The 27545-nt window shown below is 40.4% G+C and overlaps 1 protein-coding gene across 2 annotated transcripts in view; it reads left to right on the top strand.

Moving 5' to 3' along the window:
- LOC139730740 (speract receptor-like) overlaps positions 1-22771 on the top strand; it is a 533152-nt gene extending 510381 nt beyond the window's left edge. For both annotated transcript variants that reach the window (XM_071641605.1, XM_071641604.1), the window contains one exon: positions 21334-22771. In XM_071641605.1, coding sequence (XP_071497706.1) covers positions 21334-22004 — 671 coding nt within the window. In that variant the 3' untranslated portion in view covers positions 22005-22771. The remainder of the gene's footprint in view (positions 1-21333) is intronic.
- Positions 22772-27545: the final 4774 nt, after the last annotated feature.

Genomic DNA, 27545 nt, shown 5'->3' with positions numbered 1-27545 from the left:
CAAGGTAATCTGGGTGTTTTTTTTTATAGTCTGTTCTATTTTTTTGTTTTGGAATTACAACATCTAAATGATGATTAAATATTTCCATGAAATTATGAAAAGATATATTGATGTCATCGCTGCCAAACACTCCTGACCAGTCAGCATTCTCGAGAGCCACATCAAAACTAGCTAGCTTTTCGGGTGAAACTCTACGACTAAACAAAGGAAGTGACAGAGGTTTAATATAAGATGATGTTTTAAGAGTAAAATAAGTCATTATTGGAAAATGATCAGTCATATCTGAAAGAATTATGAAAGAATCGGGGAGGGGTAAAATATTACAAAAAAAGTTGTCAATGAGGGTGGCAGAACGATCTGTAATACGTGTGGGTTTGGAGATAAGCGGGAGAAAGGATGAAGATAGAAGTGTGTGAATAAAATCACTAGAGATATTGTCATGCTCAGACTTCAGCAAATCTCCTCGAGATCAATCTGATAGATCCAAGACAACTTACCGTTTATTACAATGAAAAACAAAATGAGAAACTATGGATTACAGATGGACTTAATCAGCAGCGCAGTATCACATTGTTGTTCGCGTGACCTACCGCACAATATATTGATTTCACGTACACTAACAATGGACAAGTGCTGCAGTACTAAGTAGACCCTAGGCCTAAAGTTGACTGAAGCGTGATGTCAGACAAGATGCAAACTATAACGTTTGTTAGATCTAGAAATGCTCTAGGCTTAAAAAAACCCCTAGCTTGTAACAAAACTTAAGAGTAAGGCATACCTCATATTGACCTGTTTTGAAGCCTGCCAGTCTACGAGGGAAAGAAAGTGGCAATTTCCCCCTAGAGTTGAGGGTCATTGCTTTTGGATCCATTGCTTTAGCGTGACTGTCGTATATACTGTATGCAATTTATCCAGTTAACTTCAAAACAACGCGCAGCGCGTTCGTCACTACCAAGGCCGCGCACGCGCGTGTTAGGATACACCATGTCCGTGCGGGATGTAGAAACACCGTTGCCCAAGTGTTGTCGTAAGTTGACTTACGCATTTCTGCCTGATTAACATCGGAAAATTCATTTCGTATCTCGCCTTATGCAGTTCCGCCAGATTAATCGCCCTCTCTCCCTAGAAATTTTGCCAAAAGTACTTTCTAAAAATAACTTTCTGTACGGAATCACAACTCATTTTTGGCCAATTTGAAAGAGCATGAGAAAAACTCCCAAAACACTCAAAACCTGAAAATCGACCAAAATCGACTTAGGGAGTTCTGCCAGATTACGGCTGCCACGGAGATGGCACCAAGCGACGCAGTCGAATTATCTCAAAGATGGTCAGGCTCTGGTTTTTGCGTTTCAACCCGTCCTCGGCAACCTCTCGCCAGCACGACTCAAATGCAACTGCTCGCTCTCTCTCCTATCTCAATGCACAACCGCCTATCTCAATGCACAAACGCACCGTAGCCACACATTCCTCCTACATAACATTCAAATCATATTCAAATTTTTCTCCAAAATATTTGTCTATCTAGCATAAGCTCCCTCTATTGGGAACCAAGCGAAACCTACACGACTCAAATGCAACTGCTCACTCTCCTATCTTGATGCACAACCGCACCCTAGCCACAAATTCCTGCTACATAACATTCAAATCATATTCAAATTTTTCTCCAAAATATGTGTCTATCTAGCATAGGCTCCCTCTATTGGGAACCAAGCGAAACCTACACTCGCACCAATGTCAGATTCATTTTGACAATATGTGAAATGAGAAGTACGATAAATGGGAAGCGTATTAATCAATACAGTACGAGCTGCAGTCTGACTGACTGGTATGATATTTATGTACCATGTTTTCCCTTCCCTACAGGGTCGGTAAGTACACAAATTTTCTTCTGACAGTTATTGTTCACATTTCTTTTCCCTTACAGCATGTCCCTCTGCTGCAGCAAGTTTTCCTGTCCTCTTCCTGAAGGGGGTTCCCTTTTTCCGAAGTTCTGTGGAAAGCCCTGTGCAATAGGTGGACGCGGGCCTCTTTGGCAGCCCCAGGAGACCAGGCTAGTGGATAGGTCAGCTGATATTGCAGTCGCCACCCCTAGTACGGCACCCGCATGAGCCTTCTCGCTCCTGGCTGCCCTCAGTGAAGTCCTCCTGAGAGGATGAGCCTGTGGGCAACGGGAGCCCCCGTCTTGTGCTGGTGTATCACATCTTCCACATGGGCTCAGGACCATCTGCCGTGCTCCCTCCCCTACCCCTGGCTTCCCCAGCTGTTCGGAATGATATAAGTCCTCATCAATAAGTATGGCTGGGCCATTGCGGGTCCTCAGCGGCCTGCGGCAGCTGCAGGCACGTCTCCCCCGGTGGCTTCCCCAAGACAGCACCCGCCCCCAGTCGACATTGCCACTATGGGGCAGCCGAGTGACAGGTTAACCCCACTCAGGGTGTCCCTCTGGTTCCCGGGCTTAGCAGTGAGCCACTCCCGCCCACTCCCCTCTTGGGCCCCAACCCCCCTGCCTAGGGCTGCCACTCCCTGGTCAGCCCATTACTCGTTGGAATCTGACTGGTCTAACTGGCCAGATGACTCCCTTTCCTATGATGACCCGTCCCCCGTGACACTGGGCCACAGCTCCCACGGAGACCCCGCCCTGTTGAGACCCTGCTGTTGCGTTACCTCGAGGAGTTCTACTCAATGAATCCCGAGTCCTCCACCCAGGAACAGCAGGACTCCCTCCTCTTGGCGGCCCATGGCATACCGCTCACAACAGATTTTCACCAGGAATATGATTGACTGGCCGCTGAGACCAAGTTTGGACGCTTGCCCTGATAAGTATCCAGTGTCAGCGTAAAGCATTATTGATAAACCTTGAATAGACCATTATTAATTTGATGGCTGGGCATTGTGGCGTGCACCTGTAATCCAGCTGCTTTGGAGGCAAGGGCGGGGATATAGCTCAGTCGGTAGCGCATCTTCCTTCACATCCAAGAGTACCGGGTTCGAGTCCCGAGTCTCACTGAGCAATGTTGTGTGTAAGCATTCCGTCCCCTCTAGTAAGAGGCAAAACACTCTGTCCCCTGGGCAGGATATTAAATGGAGGTCCAGTGTGTGTTTAGCCATGACACACACTTATTCATTCATCGCCAAGAGCAGGGTGCCAACCCGGTGAAGTGGTCCCCTACCCACCCACACAAGAAAACGGGCGAATGATGCCGACCCCTTGTGGTTCATCCCAGGTGACCAGCAATAGTCAGCAAACGGAATGCCCCTGAGTAACTGTCCCCAGAGCTGTCACCTGCTATTATTGCTGCTGCTTACAGTAACCGAGCTGTGTCAGCAGACAACACGTACGGCCCTGTATACGACCCATCGGTGCCGGGACCTTACCCTCCGAGCACTCAGATTCTATCTGTGGCACAGTGCCCAGCTCATGCGCAGCGTCCCCTAAGAGAGGCCATAGTTATTTTCAGGTCAGTTTGTGCGGCAGCACTAAGAGGAGATCGCAGTGCACCAACAGGACCTCGCAGCTGTGCCATTTTTCCAACCCCTTTCAGCCGCTTCTCCTTCCGTGCCCAGCCACACCAAGGCACTGCTCCTTTGCCCCCAATGGGTAACCACAGTTTTTGGGATTACCACCAGCACTCCACCTGGGGCAGAGGGCATGGCCGTGGCCCATTGCACCCCGGTACCCGCTCTGCCCAAAAAAACAAAACAAAGGTGGCTTCTGATGGCTCAGCCTTAGTACAGGAACCCCAATGGGAGGTTGGCTGCAAGCTACGCACAGGGGATTGGATGGTCTCCATAGACCTCAAGGACGTGAACTGGCACGTCCCGATCACACAGTCCTCCAGAAATCTGCTCGGCAGAACCTACGATTATCATTCCGTTCCACTCAGCCTCAAACCGGCCCCTCAACTGTTCACATTGCACATCCACCTGCATGGCAGGTTTTCTCAGACTCCACGGTCTCAGACTGTACTGTTACCTGGACAACTGGTTTCTGATGGCAGATTCTCAGGACCGCATCAACCAGCTTTCTACTTCACACAGTAGAGAATCTGGAGGTCATAGTCAATTGGGAGAAGTCAGTCCTATCTCCGACACAACACCCCACCTTTCTGGGCGCAGTTATTGATCTTCGGAGCGGGCATGCGAGACCTACGCCCCAGTATGTCGAAGCAATTACTGTGGCGGCGTGTACCCTATGCTCAAGGCCCAGAACGTCCACCAGGTGCTGGCTCAGGATTCTCGGGTATCTGGCCAGCCTGGATGTACTTTCAGGCCTCAAGGCTGCATATGTGTCAGCTCCAAGTACACCTCTTCAACCACTACACCCCCACTGCGACCCCCTGCACAAGAGCATAAGTACCACACCTCGTATCCTTGCTCTACTGTAGAGGTAGAGTGCCTCTGCCTTCCTCTCTCAGGGCAAGCCCACCTGTACGGCGATCCCGTCTGTCAGGGTCACGACGGATGCCTCACTACAGAATTGGGGAGGTCACTGTCGGGGGAGAACAGCCAGTGGCTCCTGGCCCCACTCGAATGTCACCCCCAACATCAACATCCTGGAACTGCAGGCCCCCCAGCATTTCGATCGGAGGTTCAGGGCCGTCCTGTGCCTATTTTCACAGACAACATCACTTTTGTGGCCTATATTAATAAGCAGGGGGCACTCCTTCCACACAGCTGAATCCATTTGCAACACATCTGTGGCTCTGATGTCAGAGGTGGAGTGTCACCCTGGTTGCTTCTAAATCTTAGGGGTGGACAACATCCTCTCGAAGGCAACGTCTCCCATGAGAATGGACCCTGAATAGTGAGGTGATGCATCAGTTATTCCACTCCCTGAACATCCCATCAGCCCTGAACATATGCCTGCCTCGGTACTGCTCCTGAATGCAAGACGTGGCGGTGTGGGTCGGGAATGCGTTCTCCGTGCAATGGACGAGTCTCCGCGCCTATGCCTTTCCTCCAATAATTAGGCCTCCGTACTCCTGATTGCACCATGTTGGCCAAAGTGACTGTGGTATCCAGAGCGTCTGGGCCTGTTGGCAGAGTTCTTAAGAGCCCTTCCAAGCAGGCCAGATCTACTGACACAGCCTCTGTCAGGTGAGCCACACCCTCCCCCCCCCCCCCGAACCACTTGCACCTGCCTACGTGGCCATCATCCCGAAGGGCAGCTCTCAGGCTGGCCTCGCCCGCCTGGCTTCTTAAATTGGTGTGCTGGAGTCAAGATCGACCCCCACACGACTCTGCTACCTAAGGTGGCTGACTTTCTAGTGCACCTTTTTGACAAGGGCCTGGCCCTCGCCACGATTCAGGGCTACAGATGTGCCATTGCCGCCATTCACCGCGGGTTCCAAGGTGGCACGAATGTGTCTACCGCCCCCACTTTAACTCGCCTCTCCGGGGAATTTTTCCTCCAACAACCACCTACTAAGACACTTCTCCCCTCTTGGAGTCTGCCCAAGGTCCTGGAGGCCCTCAGTAATCTACCTTTTGAGCCACCTAACCTAGGAGTCATTCCGTGACTTCACTATCAAAATGCTTTTCCTGATTACCATCGCCTCAGGGCAGCGCCGAGGAATCCTCTCTACATGTCCTCTCTACCCTCTACACGCCTAGCTTGGCAACTGGGCTGTCGCTCCCGCTGGGAGGGCCTCTTCTTTGTGCTATATGGAAGATAATTAGTGGACGGACTTGTGCATGTCAAGCGTGCGTGCCGCCGGGCGCGAGGCGACTGTGAAACGTTTAAAGATGTATAACTTTGGAACTGATTGAAGAAGAAAGAGAAGAAGACGGAAGAGAAAAAAGGAAACTAAGCAGAATATGAAGAAAAAAAGATGGAGATGAGAAGGAGAAGTATACAGGAGATGGGACAAGTTTTTAATGACTTTTTTTTTTGTAGATGTGGTCCAAATTTGGCGAGTATCATACAGCAAGCTTTTAACGGTAGTAGTTTTAGGGATTATCTATGTAGTCAGGGTGAAGGTACACTCAATTTTAAACCAATTACAGAATATCAAGATCATTGTCAATTATTGTCTTTAAAGGTAATTAAAGCATGTGGTCATGACATTATCCCAGCTAGACTGATAAGAGATTCCGCATAATTCATTGCTAGACCATTGTCCCACATTTGCAATCTCTCACTTCTAAGTGGGAAAATTCCAAATTTATTGAAAGTGACCAAAGTAACACTTATTTTTTTTAAAGATGATAATAATAATAATAATAGTGGCTACTTGTATAGCGCACAGGTCCACTTTTCAGTGCTCATGGTGCTTCAAAAATGAAAAGATATATATTTACATGCATATACATATTCAAACATTTCAACAAATAAGAAAATGGTAAACAAAAACAAATATATACCAAATAAAGAATACAACATATACCAATTAGAAATACAATATTGATCCAATATTAATAACATACAGCAATTACAGTCCTCAGTATGAAAGGAACAGATAAGTTTTAAGTTTGGATTTGAATGACTCTGTAGATGACAGTTCCCTTAACTGAAGAGGTAACTGATTCCACAATTTTGGTCCCATAACGGAAAAAGCACGATCACCATACCCATGTTTTACTCTGGGTGTTTGGAGTAAGAATGCATCTGATGATGAACGTAGCCTTCGTGTCGGATTGTATTTTTGAACAGAATTACTTATGTATATTGGGGAAAAAGAATGAACTGAGTGATATACTAATAACAGAATCTTGAAAATAATCCTTTTTTCTACAGGTAACCAATGTAAGGAACGGAGAACTGGTGACATGGAATCAAACTTATTAGTAAAAGTTAACAATCGGGCAGCAGAATTTTGCAACCGTTGACATCTTTCTTTGAAAGATTACACAACAATGAATTCGAAAAATCCAACCGAGAAGAAATCAAAGCATGAATAAGTATCTCAGCTGCAGATTTAGACAAATATTTCCTTATGAAACTTAAATTACGCAACTGAAATCGAACATTCCGCTGAATATGAGTTACATGACTTCGAAATGACATTTCCTGATCAAATATGACACCTAAATTACGGGCTGTTTTCGACGGAGTAATGCAAGTGCTACCGATGTTGACATGACATGACTGACAATCAACTTTGCTTAACATATGCTTTGATCCCAATAACAGAAACTCAGATTTATCATCATTTAGTTTAAGGTCATTGGATGTAAGCCAGATTTTCAGGTCTTGCAAACATGCTTCGAGTTTTGCAATGGCGGATGACAATGAAGACACAGTGGGTTCAAAAGACAAATATAGTTGCATATCATCCGCATAACAATGATAACTAATACAATGCTTGCAAAATACTTCACTAATTGGTTGCATATACAGAGAAAAAGCAGCGGGCCTCCAACAGAACCTTGAGGTACACCAAACTTTGTCATAGTTTTACAAGAGGTAGAATCACCAATTCTGACATAATGAGATCGATCACATAAGTAGGATATAAACCAATCAAGAACAGTTCCTTTGATGCCCAAATATCTCAGTCTTTAAATCAGAATAGCATGATCGACTGTGTCAAAAGCTGAGCTCATATCAAGCATGATAAGAGCAGTGATGTTACCACTATCTAATTCTCTGAACACAATATCTGATAAGTTGACTAACAGTGTTTCTACACTATGACCAGGCTTGTACGCAGATTGAAATGAATCAAGCAATTCATTATCTTGCAGATACATTGTCAGTTGTGAGAAAACAACCTTTTCAAGCGATTTACTTAAATAAGGTAAATTTGAAATTGGGCGGTAATTTTTTAGACACTCCTGATCTAAGCCTGCTTTTTTCAAAGTTGGATGAATAACTGCTTTTTTACACACCTGTGGAACTACACCTAATCTCAGGCTAGCATTTATGATTCTTGTGATAACGGGTGCTAAAACTCTGCCACACTTCTTAACCAAATCTGTTGGGATTGGATCAAGTTCACATGATTTGTTAGGTGAGTTCTTAATAAGCTTTTCTATCTCATTAACAGTGACAGACTGAAACTCACTCAATTCTGACTTGACTTCACATACAATGTCATTTGGCTGTTCACAACGAGTTGGGAAACTCCGTTGGATTGCCACAATTTTATCAATGAAATATTGATTAAAACAATTGGCTAACTCAACTTCATCACCATAAGGGAGGTGTTCTGGCAAAGGAGGTCGCTGTTTTCGGTAAAGTAAAGCATTAGCAACTTTGTACAACTTCTTTGTATCTTCCCACAATCCGTAACCTTTTTTGAATGATATTGTAACTTAGCATCTTTAATCAAGGCATTTACACATCGCCTTTGTGCATGATACATCTGCTTCTGAATCTCCAGTTTTGTGGACCTTGACTTCCTTTCTAACTGTCTACGAAGCAGTTTTGCTTGAGCTATTTGTGGGGTATACCATTCCGTATTTGGGTGTATTGTGACCTTGATTCGTTTCTCAGGTGCCAACTTATGAAGGGTGGCAGTGAGTAAGGTGTTATACAAATTCGCTTCATCGTCAACATTATTAACTTGAGATTCAGCTGATAAAAGAGACTTAACATGAGTATCAGCAACAAACTCTTGTGGGTTTACAGATTTCAAATTCCGTGTCACAACAAATGTTTTATGATACAACGTTTAGGAAGGTTCAATTCACACATTATTGCTGAATGATCTGATATGCCTTCCACAACACCGGTATTACAAAGTTGTACAGTGTTACCTTTATGAGTTATAAGCAGATCTAATACATGGCCTCGATTATGAGTTGGCTCATTAATATGTTAAATCATATTAAAGGCTGACAATAATTCAGAGAACAACTTCGAATTCGAAGTTGATGAGTCCGCAGGTATATTGAAATCACCTGCAATCAACAAGTCAGACGAGCAGAGAAGCTGTCTATCGAGAACATTAGAAAACTCATCCAAGAAAATCTGAAACTGTACTGAACTGGGTGGACGATATACATTGATGAAATGCAACGATTTCTGCATATAAGGAAAATCCTGGAAATTATCGTCCAGTGTCCGTCCTTCCATTATTTGCAAATGTTTTAGAAAAAATGGTAAATGATAGATTACTAAATTTCCTAGGGAAATGAAATGTATAAACATCAATATGGCTTTTAGAAAAAAAAAAGTATAGTACCAAGCTTTCCTTGATCAACTTGATTAATGATGTTATTTAGTCAATAAACGAGGGGATGGTTACTGTAGGAATTTTCGTAGATTAAAAAAAAAGCATTTGATGGTTTAAAGATCATTTAGCTGACATATTTCATTTTGTTAGTTGTAATAAGGTACTCTCTGAGTACAAGCCAATAACTTTCGGCGTAACTCAGGGGTCTGTTTTTGGACCAACTCTGTTTTTATTGTATATTAAGGATTTACCGAATTCAAGTGATTATTTTACTTTTAGATTATTTGCTCATGATTCCAATCTATTTCATACATTTCCAGTCAAAAAGTACGAGATGGATTTGGGAGAAATCACCTTAGAATTAAAAAGAAGGTACTAGACTGGTGTAATGCTAGTAAAGCTACTATAAATTTGTCAAAGACAAATTACATGCTAATAAGAGGACGAAGACAGACAATCAATGTGCAAGAAAGAATTCAAATCATGAATACAGATCTCCATGAAGTAGATGTTACAACTTTTATTGAAGTAGACATTGATAGGCATTTGACATGGAAAAGTCATATTGCCAAAATCAAATTGTGTATACGTAAAAAAGTTGGTGTCCTATATCGACTGCGAAACTTTGTACCATGAAACATTTTGGTTTTGCTATATAAGACATTTATGCAGCCTTATATCACATACGGTATCAAAGTTTGGGGTGGAGCTAGAAAAGTTGATCTTAATTCTATATTATTAATTTTAAAAATGACAATACGTGCGATAACATTCACTAAGTACTTGACAAGGTCAGGACCATTATTCAAGATACTTGATAATAGTCAAGTGCATAAATTATCTATTTGTAGTTTTATGTATGATTTGATTAATGAGAGTTTGCCCCATACGCTGCCACAATATTGTTTAGTAATTCAAAATGGTTATGGAACGAGGCAAAAAGAAATGGCAATCTTTATATACCAAAATTTAAGACGAGTTTGGGGGAAAACAAGTGTTTATCTTTCCAAGATACAACATTTTGGAATGATCTACCAGTCCGAATTAGGAAGAAAACATCACGGTCAAGTTTTTTGAAACTGTTGTATGACTTATAACAGAAAGTTAACATGCTCATTGAAATATTGTTAGCATACGTTTATCCTATAAATTTAAATACTTTGTTTTTGTTGGTAGTATACATTGTGTACGACACACTTATATTACAATTATCAGTACATTCGTCATGTAATGAATTGTTCAGTTAATCATTTTTCTTTTATTAGCACTAGAATATCTCATTGATAATTATCTAACATCAACCGTGTTAACACATTACTAAACAGTAAAAAAAATAATAACAAAGACTTTGTAACTGCCTGAACCTCAAGGGGCCAGACTCGACTAGCATTTTCTGATTCATTATTATCCTTGCATTTTGACTGCATACAATGATTATGATATTGCATTGGATAATAAATTCACATTCATTCATTCAAGTGGGAGTGTGAGGGAAGAAGGACTTCAACATGTCAGTGATATCTGTACGGATTTGGATTTGGATTTAATTTTACCCCCCCCCCCCCCAAAAAAAAAAAAAAAAAAAGAATTTGGAGCTTTGGGAAGAAGTTTTCAAATTAATCTTTCTTTTGAAATCTTGAATCTTTCTTAAATTCAATTTGCGCTTCGGCTACAAACTTTGAATCTGCACGTTTTATGATATGGGACAGTTGTTCTAAACTGTATGGCACATTTTGTTTTGTTTTGATGTTGCCAGAAGATGGAGCTTGGATTCCCAATATCCCGCGTAAACCGTTGGGTATGGAATCTACCCTCTTCGTGAACACTGTAGGCTACGTGCTTACAAGGCTGCGCGCATGTTTCGGACTGCACATGTATATGAGAACAGTATGATATGCGTATGGCGTGTTTCGTGCGCATTATTTCAATGTAACGCGTGTTTTTATTTCCCAGTACCGTTCATGCGTACACTTCGGAACACTTCACTTCGGAATACAGCCTTGATGTTCTGCGTGCTTTGCGGCAGCGGAGGATGGGGAAATAGATGAGTTCTCAGCTATATCACCACCATGTAGAGTCATTGGAAGAAAGGGAGAAAAGAGTAAAGACAATTGTACTGCGTTCTCCAATTATATAAGCCTTTTAGAGAAAAGCAAAACTATAGTAATCAGCCGAAAGATCATCAGCGCACAGATCTACAAGAAAGGACAGCAGCTGGACGAAATAAATGCCTTCAAACACCCTGGTGCTACACTAAATAAGGATGATTAGATCGCTTCACAACAAATATCATGACCATGCTGACCGTAGCATCAACAGCAACGGGATATGTTACCAAGATATAGAGAAGGAGGAACATAACTTTCCCAACCAAACTAGATCTCTACAAATCACTGGCCGTGTCAATTCTGCGGTAGGCCTACGGTATGAAGGCAGAAATGACAGCTGAATCTACCTAGAGGATATAGGCATCTCTTGGGCAAAGAGGAAAATGAATGAGTGTGTTCGTGATCAAATCATTCTTCATGCAGGTCCTCATTAATCCCTTCTTGTAATTATAAAGATGTCTAAACCTGTCTTGGTTCGGGAATATATACCGTCACAACATTCTTTCCAGGAAAATTATGCAAGGAACCTTGGAAGGTGGCAGACGCAGAGATAGACAGCCCAAATGCTGGAGGAGAACATCGAAGCATGGACACGACTTTACAGTCCCACATTGTTTCGCAGCGCAGAGGACAGAGCCGGTTGGCGACGACTGATCTCCTCAGATTCTCACGTCTCTACGACTTTCGGGTCACGAGATGAATGATGAATATTGCACTACAAAAAAAAAATCACCACAAAGGAAACTGCAGTAATGGAATATAACCCTTTAGCAACTGGAGATTCTGTATATATATGGCCCATGGTTCCCTGGAAGGTATAATGATATTGCTGTCATTTCGACAATTTTTAAAATGATGTTACATAGCTCACAGCAAGTTTATATTTTTGTTTATTTCTAAGCTACGCTTATTTGAAGCCTATTAAGACTTTACCAAGAGACTAGTGTGTCACAGAAATCATTCCGACATACTTTTAACCTTTGACCTCTTTCAAATTACATAATTATATATTCTATATGAGAACAAAAAATGATAAAGCAGAAGAATATTTGAAAATGGACGGGCGGTTTCGAAAGGTTAAGGAAGTAATAAAACGGGCGGTTTCGGGCGTTTGAGTTACTAATGGGATAACTGTATTAATCAAAAGGGTGTTCACATTCCCGTAGGATATAGGGGCTGCAGCCCCTCCCCGTATTCGTATTTCATAGAAATCTTGGTTTCATAGCTTACACTGAGCAAGGTGCATTTTGCATTAATTGTAGATACATACTCTACATGCAATAGTTCTCTCTTCAAGGGCTGTGTGAGACTGAGGTCGTGAGGAGAACATCGTTGGGGTACAGTAGGGTTCTAGGGTGAGGCAGGTCTCTGCGGGCATTGGAGTATGTATTCATAAGATTGTGGTTGGTTTAATAATATGTTATCTTGCACTACATGGCCAGTTATCGGTACTGTAGAGCGTCCCAGGCCCTTGGCTTGGGCGCTGTGGGAGTACGGATTTTTTCTTGTATTCATGGAGGAAATATCTAGCAGCCTATCGCCTAGATGTTTTTATACTTTATTTCTTTCTTTGTATTATAGCCCCAAGCACAGCAGCCATATTCCACTTTAGGTCTTATGCTCTCATGCCATATAATGTCACTTTTTGATCACACATTCCAAGTTAAGTGAACATGACGAAGGGTCCTCGATGTCCTGGGTTGGATCATTTTGCATGTTGGTTTTCCTAGCTCAAGTTCTTAGAAAACTTTTACTCCTACGTATGTGACGTATTTGCGGGTAGCTTCCTTGGAAACCTGTTGTCCATTTGTGTTAAGGTGATAGCCTAGGGTCGGTACCGCTTCCATGATGTGTACGTGTTGTGACACTTCTTCATGTCAAAGGAGATGCCCATCGTTTTGCAAGTTCTACTCTTGTGCAGGTCTGTTTGCACCTTTATGAAATCGTTGTTTGCTTGAGTGTATCTGCCGACACAGAACACAATTATCTGCAAACAACCAGATTGCCGATACGTCCTCACTTATGTCGTTGATCAATACCACGAACAATACGGTTCCAAACATGAAACTTAAGGGCCGTTACAAAAGGGTGAAGGTGCACCTGACTGGGACTTCCTAGAGAGAAAAGCTTGGACCCAGTTGTGAGTTTGCCGAGTGATGCCATAGTACCCCCCGGTCTATGAAACACCTTTATGTGGAACAACTTGTCGAAGGCCTTACTAAGTTCAAGGGGAAAAATCTCTGAGAGCTATCAGCATAATCTTTCTGAGCGTATGAAAACACCATCAATTTATCACTGATATACATCCTGCCACTTCATATCGTTTTCAAGTATGTTTCATTTCACTCAGTCTTCTCACGGTAAGACGTGTATTCCAAGTAGTCCCAGTGTTTTTTTTTTTTTTTTGGGGGGGGGGGTTATGAAAAATTAATCGCGGTAGTGTGTGGCGCTCGAGCCACCCGGGATCTTGATTGTAATCACTCCATACATGAGTGCACTATCACGTCGATAGTTGTGGAATTCATATAAAGTCACTTTATTGCAGAGCTCGTTCAAATTGTTGTCACGTATCCCGATAGATGGAGGGCTTCGAGGATGACAACCTCTACACTCGCGCCCCCGATGATTCTCTTCTATGTCTAATCTATATTCTTTGTTTTGCCAAAGTTTCTTTTTTGGGGGGAACGGGATCATTGACTTATAATAGGTCTGAAAGCGAGGGGCAGTTTTGTTTATGGTCAATATTGATAAGGGCGAAAAGGATTAGGATGTGGTTTAAGGAAAGTGAAAGGGTTACAATAACTACCGCGCGTGCCTTGACCATCTCCTGGGAGGTACACACATCCTACGATTGAGAGTAAGGGACTTAATGTGGGGGTTTTCTTGGGGAGAGGATGTCTATCCTTTTTCTACAATGTAAGGGATAGGCCTGCTATACTAACTGTCTTTTGACAGGTGCTACGCCTACATGACAATAGGACAAATGTGTGGCATAGTTATTTTCAACAAATTAACTAATAAATCAACGTGGTAAGTCATTAAACTCATGATAATCATTCCGTTAGGTAAACAGTATCTTACATCAGATTATATTTCAATGTGCTTGGTGAAACTTTTTCAAGATATAACATCAATTCCCAATCAGTACGATCTCAATTGACAAGCACTATCCATATTTTGTCTCTAATAAAATCCATCACTTCATGACGCGCGTAATTATCGTTTCTAGCATTTTCTTCAAGCGATCATGTAAATACTTACGCTTCCATTACTGTTCATGTCAACGAACGTTTTGATGTTTTACTACCGGGATATAAACATTTTAAACCGAAACCTTATAAAAATATTCAACGTTACTTTATTCCATGGTACTACAATGGTATCACATAATTGGCAAATAAAATGAAATGACATGCTTGTCACAAACGTGCTGATGGTTCACTTTCCGTGAAGTAGGTTTAAATGGATCGATGGCTTTATCATTTAAGAGAGCAGTTATTTGGGGATTTTGAGGATTTTAATTGCCCTTTGATCTTTTTAAAAGTTTATGCATTGAGTAATGCAAGTGTAATTTCAACATTAGATAGTAAAATTTTAGAATTTTAACCTGGCCTTTGACCATTGACCTTTGACCCCATCACCCTAAAATCATCCAGGGAATCACTGTCGGGCAGTACATTCATAGATATGTACTAAGTTTCATGATGATACCTTGAGCCACTTCCAAAATATAAAAGAAGAGGAGAAATTTAGCATTTTTCACTTGACCTTTGACCTTTGCCCTTTTACCAAACACTTTCCCAGAGAATCTTTATTAAGTAATATATGTATAAACAAAATGTCTAGAAAATACCTTCAGGCATTGCATAGATATGAGGGGAAAAGTGACCTTTTGAGGAGTTGACCTTGACCTTTTGACCTTTGACCCATGACCAAAAAATTTCCCAAGAGAATCACTGTCAGGCAGTATGTGCATATTGTAGCGATTTGGGGTACTTGATCTTCATGCTGTGCTACTTATCGCTGAAGTAATTAGTAGGCTCCAACCCAGCACTCATAATCCCTTGCACACACGCACTTCACCTCAGGTTCATTGCTGACCAACACGTCATTAACAAAATAAAGCACTCTTCATTCACATGCCATTTGGCACGGCACACGTCACACAATCGTAAGAAGAAGAATGCTTCACGATAATAATCTGCACCCGAAGCAACTATACATACCGTCTCAAATGTCTTTATTCGGTGGTAGCAACCAGGCCAAGTGGTGACATGTATAACAAGGAAAATCATACTCGTAGCAGGAGGCTTCCTGTCTGGTCTGCCTCTCTAGTGGACAGTGTGCCCCATTCCAGCAGACACAGCAGCTCAGCTCATCAGCTGGTGGATGGTCGCACACCGCTGCTGAACCACCTAACTTCACTGTACTGCACTACATGTGCTACAGGGACCTGACAAGAACTGTACGAACTGCAGGAACTGGAAGAAAACTGAACTCACGAGACCGACATTACACAAAGAAGGCTCACGAGACCTACAGTATGAACAGCGCAATTTACATGTCAATTACAAGTATGTACCTGTACAGGGTGTTCCATGAAGGGGAAAATAACATACTGGCGGGTGCAATTTCATTGCAACTGATTGACAAAATTGCCCTATATCGACGTACATCGGGTGCAATTTCGTCACGCTATCGAGCGCGAGATTGTAACTAATTGAACAGCACCATCTACATATCTACGACATCAAGTATGTATTTCTACACGTGTGGCTTTTAGGGGGCAGTTCTGTCACGGTACGGGGAGTGACATTGTTACTGATTATTTTTAACGATAAAATTGTACTCTTCATTTGACATTAAAAACAATAATAATAAAAGAGGACAAGAACGATGTATGGTTTAATTTCTACATCTTTGATAATGCCATCGTGCTGTCTTTAATAAGCTTTTCCAATTTCTAGCAGAAGATGGACAGGATGTAAGTTTTATTTTTCTCTCTTTTCTTTCTCGCTTCACTAGTTAAGAACGTCTTATTAGATATCCTACCCGCCTGCTAAGACGTTTTAGAGTTCAATTTGTAATTATCTCTGTAACTGTAATGTATGACATTCAATGGATAAAAACATTTCATATCGCAGTGATTCACCTCGATTTGTGGATTATGTTTGTAAGATTATTCTCCTCAAAACGGTACATTTTTCATGAAATAGAATAGTTGTTTTCATGGATGCTATCTTCTTTTTCCGGATCCTTACCGCTACCGTGATAGACGATTACGTTATTTTCTTTGAATTTATACTAAATCAACACTTTCGCAGATGACTACGCCCCCTCCAGATCATGTAGAGCAGGTGACCACTGCAACATTGACCATTTTGTGAAATATTTCCTTGTAAACTTCATTTCACAGCTGAGCATTTTTAAACTTGATTGATTTGAATGTCCACATCACTTTATTTTTTTTTCTAAGTAAGTGCGTGTGTTTTGCGGGAAAGGAAACGAGGGTGTTTTGGCATTTTTTTAATCAATGTGGAAAGATCTGATACACACTTTTACTGATCTATATTTTTTCACAAATACACACACAAACACAATTAAAGATCTTGAAAATTTCGGGAGTGAGGGAGGGCAACTGACGGGGTAACACCCTAGCAACTCTCCTTTTCCATCTCTCGTATCTTCCTTATGCCATTATCTGGACACCCTATACAATTAATTGGTCTGTAGGTGACGCTGTTCATCCTGTCAGTCTCATGGGCCTTCTTTGCCTAGTGTCGGTCTCGTGAGCCATTTTTGCTTAGTGTCGTTCTCGTGAGCTTTGTTTGCATAGTGTCTGTCTCGTGAGCCTTTTGTGCGTAGTGTCGAACTCATGGGCTGTATAACTCGTGGGCTTACTTCACTTGATGTCGAACTCGTGAGCTGTATAACTAGTGTCCTGTATGACTTGTGAGCTGTATGACTCGTGGGCTGTATGACTTGTGGGCTGTTTATGACTCGTGCGTGTCGGTCTCGTGATGTGCACCCCATACGCACAGCTCATTTACGCACAAATATCAGGTTCCATAATACATTGTGCACGCATGTTTAATTATTTTCTCGTTGTAACAGATTTACCAGTGGTTTAATTCAGCAATAAATTTTACCTCGCACGATAGTGGCCGGGTTCGATTCCCGCCGGATCATGTTTTCTTGATTTTGCTTTACTGTTGTACTTCAGACAACGAGCTATCACAATGCTGCATTTATTTTTTGATCAGATGCCGGGATCGTGAAATTTTGAACTGAAATTGACTTTGCGTACATGAATTCAGACCATTTGCCCGGTCCACGTGTTAAGTCTATGGACAGTGTTGTAGTTGATGGGAATAAAAACATTTGCCTGAACGATTCGATTCGATTGGCTTTTGTGTTTGATTGTTTGTTTGTTTTTTATCTCAGGTGCCGGGATCATGATGCAATTGAATATTTGCCTTTCTGATGGAATCAGGTCATCTGTCAGCTCCGTGTTTTAGTTTGTGGGAAGGTGGTGTAATCGAACGCTAAAACATTTGTCATTACACGATAATGGTCCGGGTTCGATTCTCGCGGGATCACGGTTTTATTTGCTCTGCTTTGCTGTTATAGTAGGGACAACAAACTATCGTAATGTCACATTTATCTGTTGATCAGAAAATATCATGCTGACTTTTTCAATTGAATATTGGACTTGCGAATGGATTCATGCCATTTATTCACTCCGCGTGGAAGGTGTTTAAGAAAATGTTTTATCGTTTGACCAAAGTCAAGGGGTAAAACATATGGCTTTCACGCGGGTCTAGGGCAATTACCCCCTGGGCAATTACCCCGGACCCTTCCCCTGGCCCTAATCCTAATCCTGAACCTAATCCTAACCCTAAACCTAACCCTAACCCTAATCTTTACTCTAACCTTACCACTAATCAGTATTTAGTCGGGGGGGGGGGGGGTAATTGCCCTGATACGCTTTCACGCTAGAGGCCCGGGTTTGGGTTATTTGTTTGGTTGATTGTTTTGGAGGTTTTTGTTTTGTTTTGTTTTGTTTTGTTTTTTGTAGTTGACACACCACAAGAGGCTTTTATAGTATTGCATTAACTTTTTGATCAGATGCCAAGCTCAGTTATAAATTTTAAGTTGAAAATTGGACTTGCGTATGGATTAGGAACATCTCTCAGGTCCACGTGTTAAGTCTTTTGCTTTCGTGTTGAGACCTTGAACGTTCGAATCCCGCCAGGTCATTTTTTCTTTCATTGCTTGTTTTTGCTTTCTTTTTATAGTTGAGACAACATGCTTTCGTGATGTTGCATTTATCGTTTGATCTATTGCCGCGATAATGGTGACATTTCGATTTGGACTCACGAATGGTTTCAGGCCATTGTCAGCTTCAAGTAAAGTCGACAGGAGTGTGCTTTGGTCAAGGGAAAAAACAACCTTTTCACACTGGTGTCCCGGGTTTGATTTTCGCCAGGTCATTTTATTTCCTTTCATTATTTGTTTTGCTTTCTTGTCACAGCTGAGCCAAAAAGCTCTCCCACTGTTGGAGTTATCTTTTGATCAGATGCCGGGATCATGGTGAAATTTTCCGTTGATAATTGATTTGGATTCAGGTCATTAGTCCGTTCCACGTACTGAGTCTGTGGGATGATGTTTAGGTCGAGTCTTGCACGATAATGGCCCAGGTTCGATTCCCTCTGGGATATTGTTTTCTTTTTTCATTTCTTGTTATGATTCAGACAATAAGCTTTTACAATGTGCTTTTAGTTTTTATCAGATTAAGGGATCAAAATGAAAGTTGCAATTGATAACTTGTATTGCTTATGGATTAAAGCCATCCGTCAGCTGCACGTGTTAACTCTAAGGACGGTGCTTTGGTCGAGGGGTAAAACATCTGCCTTTCACATAATTATAGTGTCCCGGGTTTCATTCCTACCGGGTCATTTTCCTTATTTGGCTTGAGTTGCTTCCTTGTTAACAGGTTAAGACAACAAGCTTTCGCATTGTTGTATTAAAGAGGAAATCCACCCAAAAAATAAATAATTCAATACTCTCATCTTGAATACTTCTATAGACTTCTCTTTTCCTAAACCTCTAAATAACACATTGACACTTCGTACATCTCTTACCTACTCTTTCTACACAATCAACCGAACTCACGTCACTCTGTACCCTCAGATCTTTATTACCTAAGCGATGCCTGGCATAACTAATAACCTACACAAACTGTATTAGACATCCGTTGAAAAAATTTTTAAAAAAGTTCCGTCTCAAACAACCTCAGCTGAATGACAGTGCAAACTACAATATTGTGCCTACATTGTACATCTCTATGCTTAAATATATTTGTTTCTAAACTCATCAAGCAAAAGTACATTGCATAATTACGTTGCATCAATTAGGCAACAGCAGTCATTAAAGACCATCAACTCATCCTATAATACTAGGGACTGTACTATTGCACAGCGCTACATATTCCACTGATCAATATTTATCTACACGTTCTAATTGACCACATTGCCAAACCTACGTAGGCCTGCAGTCCGTGCATACTATATCATGCGTACATGACTACGGCAGCAGCGACTTGTTACGCCTGCACACACAACACATGTTTGTAGGCAGACCATACATAGGCTCGCACAGTCATAGACAACCGTGTATTCAGTGTCACTGAAAACAGACGCAATCAACCAGGGATAAGTAGAGCAGCTTTTTATCAGTTGTGGCAAAACTACATCATTCCATTTGATATGCCAGTTTGATCTCCAGAACTTTCCAAAACTGTTACCAATAACTAATCACTAATAATGCAGTACGACAACATGTAAGCCCTTTAATTCTCGTGCCATTTGTGAGGTTCTTTTATTTTCATCAACTCAGCTGTACACAGCAAACAGAGGGGCTCCCGCCACATGGCGATGCCTCTCTGCTACAGATAACTTTTACATGCACGCTCCCCACAGCGGCTTCCTGCTAGTGGGATCTGACAATCCCCACATTTCCTACCTGATTTTGATAATTTTTGCATTGTTCTACAGGGAAATTTTGTCTCTTTCTTATGAAATTGATAGAATTTTGGAGTGGATTTCTTCTTTAATATATTGATCAGATGCCAGGATCACAGTGTCTTTCAATTGGAAGTTTGACTTACGGATGGATTTAGGCCTTTTGCTGGCTCCATGTGCTAAGCTGTAGGACGTATGTTTTGGTCGAGCGGTAAAACATCTGTCTTGCTCGCTATTGGCCCGGGTTGGATGCCAGTTGTCACTAAATACACATAAATTTGGTCGGAGGACCAAAAAAAAAATGTGTGTTTTGTTGCCCTCCAACCAAGTTTATGTGTATTCAAGTGACAACTCGACAGGAACTTGTTACTATGACAAGTTGGATGATACGCGGGATTCGAAATTTGTCGCGAATGATCGTCATGTAATAGACAGAATTGTCTGTTGATGTACCAGAAATGAAAACATAAAATGACAATTTGGTGTCATAAATCTTCATCTAGGAATTTTGATATGCCGTAGATTTTTCAGGTTTTTAAGTTATCGCTCATTCATAGCAGAATATGTCATTTTGAAAAGGATGATAAAATATAAATCCCATAACTTTATAAATGGGCATGAGCCAATCCTGTAGCAATGCGATCCTATTGCAATCCTATAGCAATGTAAATTAATTGTCATTATTACCTAAAACGAAGGCTCATTTATTGCCATTATTACCTAAAACCATTTATATAATCCATTATATATATATTACCATTTATATAATCCATCCTAATGTCATGTATTTGTCCAGAAATTATACGAACGGCTGTTTTGTTGTGAAATGTACCACAGAGATGAGTTATTCAATATATTAAGTACGAACACAAGTGTTTTACTAACGTATGAACCGATTCCAAAGAACTCTGAGACTGCACATTTTACTTAACGTAAAAGGTCACGGCTTGAATCTCCACAATTGTGTTGTGGTAACACACCTTTATTTGTTACAGGAATGGGATATGTCGAATGCCAGAATAATGGTGTCATTCAGTTGTTTGTTTGTTTTTCATTTATCCTGTATGATTTTTGCCCTTGCAGCTCTAAAAATCCACACAAGCTCTGAATGCAAGAAGCTCCTCGACGAAATTGGTGGTTTCGAGCTGGAGGAACGCGGGCTTATCAGTATGAAGGGCAAGGGTCAGTTACTGACATACTGGCTAACATCAGCGGATACATCATACCGCAGAAACTCACCATTCAGAACAGCAGAAGAGAACGAAACAGTTGGTCTCTTCGACTCAAAGCACCCAAAGAATGGTACAAATCTCTCAAACCGCTACTCAAAGACCGGAACCCATGCCAAGGAGCAGTTCACAAAGCGCTTGGAATCAGACGTTCGCCCTGCAAATATGAACACGTTCCCCAGCCGCGATGTGAACAAGAAATATGCGAATCCGGTCGAATCCGAGCGGCCTCGACCCAATTCCATGTTTGCAATCGGCAATACACCCAACCATTTCCCTAGTTCAACGCTGATCGACTTCGGTCAAATGAACAACTCGAACGAGAATTCACCCAAGGTAACCGATAGGTTGCTAGGGAATGTCGATGGGCAGAGCATCTGCGACCAGAAGAGTGCCCTTTCGTGTACAAATTCTTTGGTAGAGAAGCGACGTAGATTGAACGACAGTGCTTTAGAATACGCCAATAGAAACAATGACAATGATGTGAACGATAAACCTAGTGCTGAGGTGGAGACCATGGTGTGAAATGCACATGGAAACCTTGATGCCCGTGCTACAAAATATATGTGGGGTGCCCGACTGTAATTCAATTTGACTTTCAGTGCACAGTACTATTTCATTCATAAATTCTTCTGGGAATTACAATATCTTGTGTTATGATGCATATGCTGTTACGTTCCTCTTTAAATATAGACAGCCGACATTTCCGGTCCATGTAGTATCTAGTAAATCTTGTAATTTTTCCTTGATTTTTCAGTCAACTGCATAAAGGAGGAAGCCTTTCGATTTTTTCTCGACTGTGCATGCTAACGCTAATAAAGTACTCCTTTTTTATGAATGAATTCCTTTGTGCAAAAACTTTGAACTGTATCTTAATGAGTTTTAAAGAGGTCAACAGTACTGATTTTATCACATGAATCTACCAATTACGTGCATAGTCGTCACATTTTTTTTTTACTGACTTAGACAAAATACTTGTATGAAATTTGAAGTGTTGAGTCTACCAAGTTCCATTGACCAACGCCGGCTTAACAGCAAAGAGGTTAATCCGTATGCCTGTGAGAAAAGCATATTTTGGCAACATCGATGGTGAGCCTTGATGATCATGTTGTCTAACACTGATTTTGAATGTCTTACTCTGTAGGAACTTCCGTAGTTTGGGGGTTCGAGTTTTTCTTACGTTTTAAGATTAAAACCTAAAATCAGTTTAACACGTTTTAATATTTCCTTATTTTAGGGTTTACCTTTTTGTCGTGTGCATGTTGTTCAAAAGAAAATAATGAAGTTAGGTATCAAGATATGTTTTATGAAGTGAATGCGAACAATTTGTTAAAGAGGTTCCATGGACCTGTTGAAAACGAATCTTTCGTCGATTGCTGATATTTGTTTGATGTTTATCACATTTTAAACTCTCGTCTCTTTTTCGTTTCACATTTGTGCTAATGTTATTCTACGTATACGCTGACTGTCTGTTATATAGTCTTATACTATGGTAAGCAAACTATTACGCATGTACCCAGGAGTTCTGTTAAGCGTTACCCACCGGTGAGATAAGCACTGTTATCTATGAATGAGAATACAGTTTCAACCTCTCTAATATTGCGACAAACTTTGTATAGCGTAAAGTAGGTCTACAATGTTGGGTAAGAATTATGTTTTCCTTTAAGTCCCTGACTGTGCTTTGATTTTAATCAAGGGATGGACAAACAGTTATTTGTCAGATCTGACATCAATGATTACGTCAGTGCAAAATGAGCTGGCTATGGACCAAATTCAAGACATGAGTCTCTAGTTTGAAATGTATCAGAACGAATTATTAGATTTGTCGTGCGATATTCATGGATTAGGACCTGTGTTTGCGAGACTTAAGAGGGGAATTTCAGATAGGGCCTGGTATATACGTAACATTGATTTTGTAATTCATGTACGATATTTTACTATTACAAATGATTCCATTCTTATTTCGTTAAAACCGTACCTTTTGCCAAGCCTTAACACGAACCTATGTTAAAATGATGTAATTTTCTGTGTCCTTTGTTGTAAAGGGCTGAATCGCGCAAAGCTTCAAGCTAAAATATGAAATCTGTGATTTTCCGACAGCAAGTTAACATTCTGATTACTTTATCCGGTACTGTCATTAATAATAATATAATAATAATAATGATAATAATAATAACTACTTGTATAGCGCACAGGTCATTAAAATGAAAAGGAAAGAACGCATTTGCATTAAATTTGTACATAAATGATTCTTCCGCAACGTGTTCTGCTGGTACAACTACAGCTTAAAATGAATATAATTAGACTGCAAATCTGCAGGATAGTGATGCATTTCATCTGAAGATCATTCCTCAAAATCAAATGTTAAGATCAATGAATTCTATCTAATTGCATAGAGTCAGGGGACAAGATCAACGAAATCTTATTCATTCTAGGGGCCAATACGTGAACACAATATAGTACAAACGACGTCCCTTTATCTGTGCACTTCTTTTCCCCAAATCTATACATACTTAACGCAGGAAATACTGATGAACTTCCATTATGTCCAATCTATGAAACATCCAAGGGTTAAATTCAGTTTCAAAGATGACATCCGTGACGTAACTTAGAAGAGATATGAATATTCGCGTAATATTGGAAATGGACATAATCGAGCGTGTTGGAAGGTTTGTCATATCCAATGGACACATTACGCTAATGTGGCCCAACATCAAATTACTCGTTTTAGTCATTTGTCCCTTCAGAAGATCTACATAGATAAAAGAGTTTTGAAACTTCACTAGGATAAAAAATGAAAATGTATTTCCATCATCTTTCAATCAATTTTTTCTTCCTGGTACTCAAAATGTACGGAGGATCATAATAAATGTTTGCTCAATTCATTTATCAAAATTATTTTGCATGTCAGAAATACTGGGGGAAATGGTGTCTTTTGTGTAGACACTTTCAAATCGTTGGCTAAAAGCAGTCAGGGAAATAATGATACCCAATACGGAGTTAAAGGGCAAGTTCGCCTTCATATACATATGGATTGAGAGAATGTAGCATTATTAGTATAAAACATCAGTGATAGTTTGAGGAAAATTGGACAATCCGTTCAAAAGTTATGAATTTTACAGTTTCAGCGCCGCAATCGCTGGATGAGAAGACTACTACATAGAGGTTGTGATGTCACATGCGTAAAATGATATACAGTCGAACCTGCATTAGCGGCCACGTGCCAAATGCGGCCACTGAAAATCCCCCGAGAGAAAAGCCCTGTTTTTTAACAGTGTATAGCGGCCACCTGTCTAACGCGGCCAGCGGCCACAAATTTCCCGCGATAGATTTTAATCTGTCTATAGCTGCCACAGACCCCACATGGAGCCGTAGCCGAGCCGATAATTCAGCGTGTTTTTCTGCTTTGTAGCCGTGCCAGTCATTCATGGGCAACGTTCAAGTGATCGCCACCGCTGCATTCATCGCTCATTCAGTCATAATAATGCACTTAGTGTAAAGCTTTCTTGTTCTTCACGACTGTACACGTGTTACTGTGCAACAACTTGATAAACATCGACATTTTTCAATGCATGAAACACACGTGTGCATACGCATAACATATTCAGTAAGTACTTATAGATATACAACGATGATACATGTACGATGTAAGCAATGCACACAAAAGTCGGATAACCTGTCTATAGCGGCCATCTGTCTATAACGGCCACCCTTTTGTGGCATAGACTAATTTGACTGTATTGAAAATATAAAGAAAATTCAACATATTTTCACTTTTCTCGCATAATAAAAGAGCATTCAATTTGCCTCTTTCAGAAGGCAGGGGAATAATATTACCCTTAATATATGTCAGTTGAGAAGTCCAGGGAATGTGTACTTTTAAGAAAAAATGAAATTTTGTGACTTTTTAAAATATTTTCCTTATGTCCTTCTATATATGTGACATCACGAACTGTCGTAATCTTAGCGTCCAGTAGCGACTGTGCAGAAACTTTAAACATTCATAGCTTTTGAATGGATTGTCCGATTTTCCTTAAACTTTCAAAGATGTGTTCTACTTATATTGTCGCATTTACTCAATCCACATTCATATGAAGGTAAACTTGTCCTTTAAACTATAGGAGCTCTAGTGTTAACAGTTGAATATGTATTTGTACTGCTCCTAGACATTTGTAAAATCCATATTGTTGAGTACTGTGTCATGTTCTATAATCTCTTTACGAGACTGTAATCCCAGATGGTCACAACGTGACCTTACGATATTTGTTCTGAGAATAATCTTCAATAATTTGTTAATTAATTTTTTGCCGTGCCTGATAATCCAAAAATATCTTTTGTCCATATTCAGTAGATTTTATTGCATTTATTGAAAATCTGTTGCACTCAGAAAGCAGCATCATGCTGCTATGTTTTCCTCTTGGTAATGATGAGGAATCAGAGTTATAACTGGGAATGAACATTCTAGAATCTACTTCACAGGTGTTCTCAAAAAGTTTCAAAGCTAGACAAAAAGCATTACATAATTATGTCAAAATGACTGTTTCCCATTGATTTTCAGTTTTACAGATTTGTTTTTAGCATTTGTGTGTCTTCGTATCTTGATGTTTTTGTTGAGGAAGGAGAGGCAGCTGCACGACGAGCTCAATTTTAGCAGGTTGGACAGTCAAATAATAAGTATGTGGACAAACACCTGTTTAAGTTTCGTAATTGGTGACTTTTAAGGAAATCTTAATTCCAGGGAGGCCTATGAATATATTGTGTTTCAGTGAGACAATGCATTTCAAGAGAAACATGCTTAATAACCATCTCACTCTCTCAGTTCATTATAACACAAGGCGCCTGGCGCTTCGAAGAGTTTATACAATTTCCTTGCACTGTCAGATGATTTAATTTGTTTTTAAGCGATTATTTCATCTATCTTTTTTATTTCAAGGTTACAGAGGTATCAGGGTACTATGTGTCCAGCCTTTGTTCTGAACAAATACATATAACATCAATACTTTGTGGCAATTGTTTTCTATGTATGTATATCATAAGTAATCAGTGGGAGGCTGTTTGGTCATATTTGGTGTTTAGGTGTCGACTGTGAGTACTACCAAATCTTGTGATATATGACAGAACGTGGGTGTTTGAGAAATAAAGAAACTACGAATGTATGGTAGTTTGCAGTTAGTTCTTTATCACATTTACCGAAAGATCGAGTTTCGCCGCAAACCTTCGTACCTCATGTATATATTGTGATGATAACACAGCAAGGTGAACACCAGATAGTTTAGTACCCAGCTTACGACTGTTTTCATGTGTGTGCGTGTGTGTTTTGAGTTTCAATATAAACAACCACAAAGAAAAGGACTAGAGGGAGTTGACAGCGAAATATATAGGCCTACGATAAAGCTCACTTGCAGCAAAGGCACGAAGGTAATATATATATATATATATATACATATATATATATACATATATATATACATATATATATATATACATATATATATATATATACATATATATATATATATACATATATATATATATATATATATATATATATATATATATATATATATTCTATCGGCCAGGTATGTACATTTCCTTCGAAGACTGAAAGAGCCGTTAGTAATTTTTATATATATGCGTTTTACTCTAGATTCCTACCTTTTCTTCTTTTTTTTGTCATTTGTTGGTGCTTTCATATGTTCGGGGTTTTTTTTTCATCCTTCAAATTGCAATAAATTATGATTACTCTTTTTCTATCGGGTTACTGCAAATAACCAAACCCACTCTATTATAGTTAAATATGTATTCAAATTCTTCATGGCAGGTACCCTGTAGAGCCCACTATTGTCAAAATTAACCACTGATGTCAAAACAACCACTAATGTCATAACTCGTCAACCACAAATGTCATAATAACCACTAATGTCATAACACACGTCAACCACAATGTCAAAATCTGATTAACCACAAATGTCATAACTCCTCGACCACAAATGTCAAAATTTCCATATTTACTGCAAATGTCATAACGCTACACAGGGGTGGATCCAGAAATTCCGTAAAGGGGAG

This window comes from Diadema antillarum, unplaced genomic scaffold, assembly GCF_040938485.1.
Source record: "Diadema antillarum isolate AM-2024a unplaced genomic scaffold, OU_Dant_1.0 seq00000331_RagTag, whole genome shotgun sequence".
Classification (NCBI taxonomy): domain Eukaryota; kingdom Metazoa; phylum Echinodermata; class Echinoidea; order Diadematoida; family Diadematidae; genus Diadema; species Diadema antillarum.
Note: the sequence above shows the minus strand (reverse complement) of the source record. Positions and strands in the feature narration are given on the sequence as shown.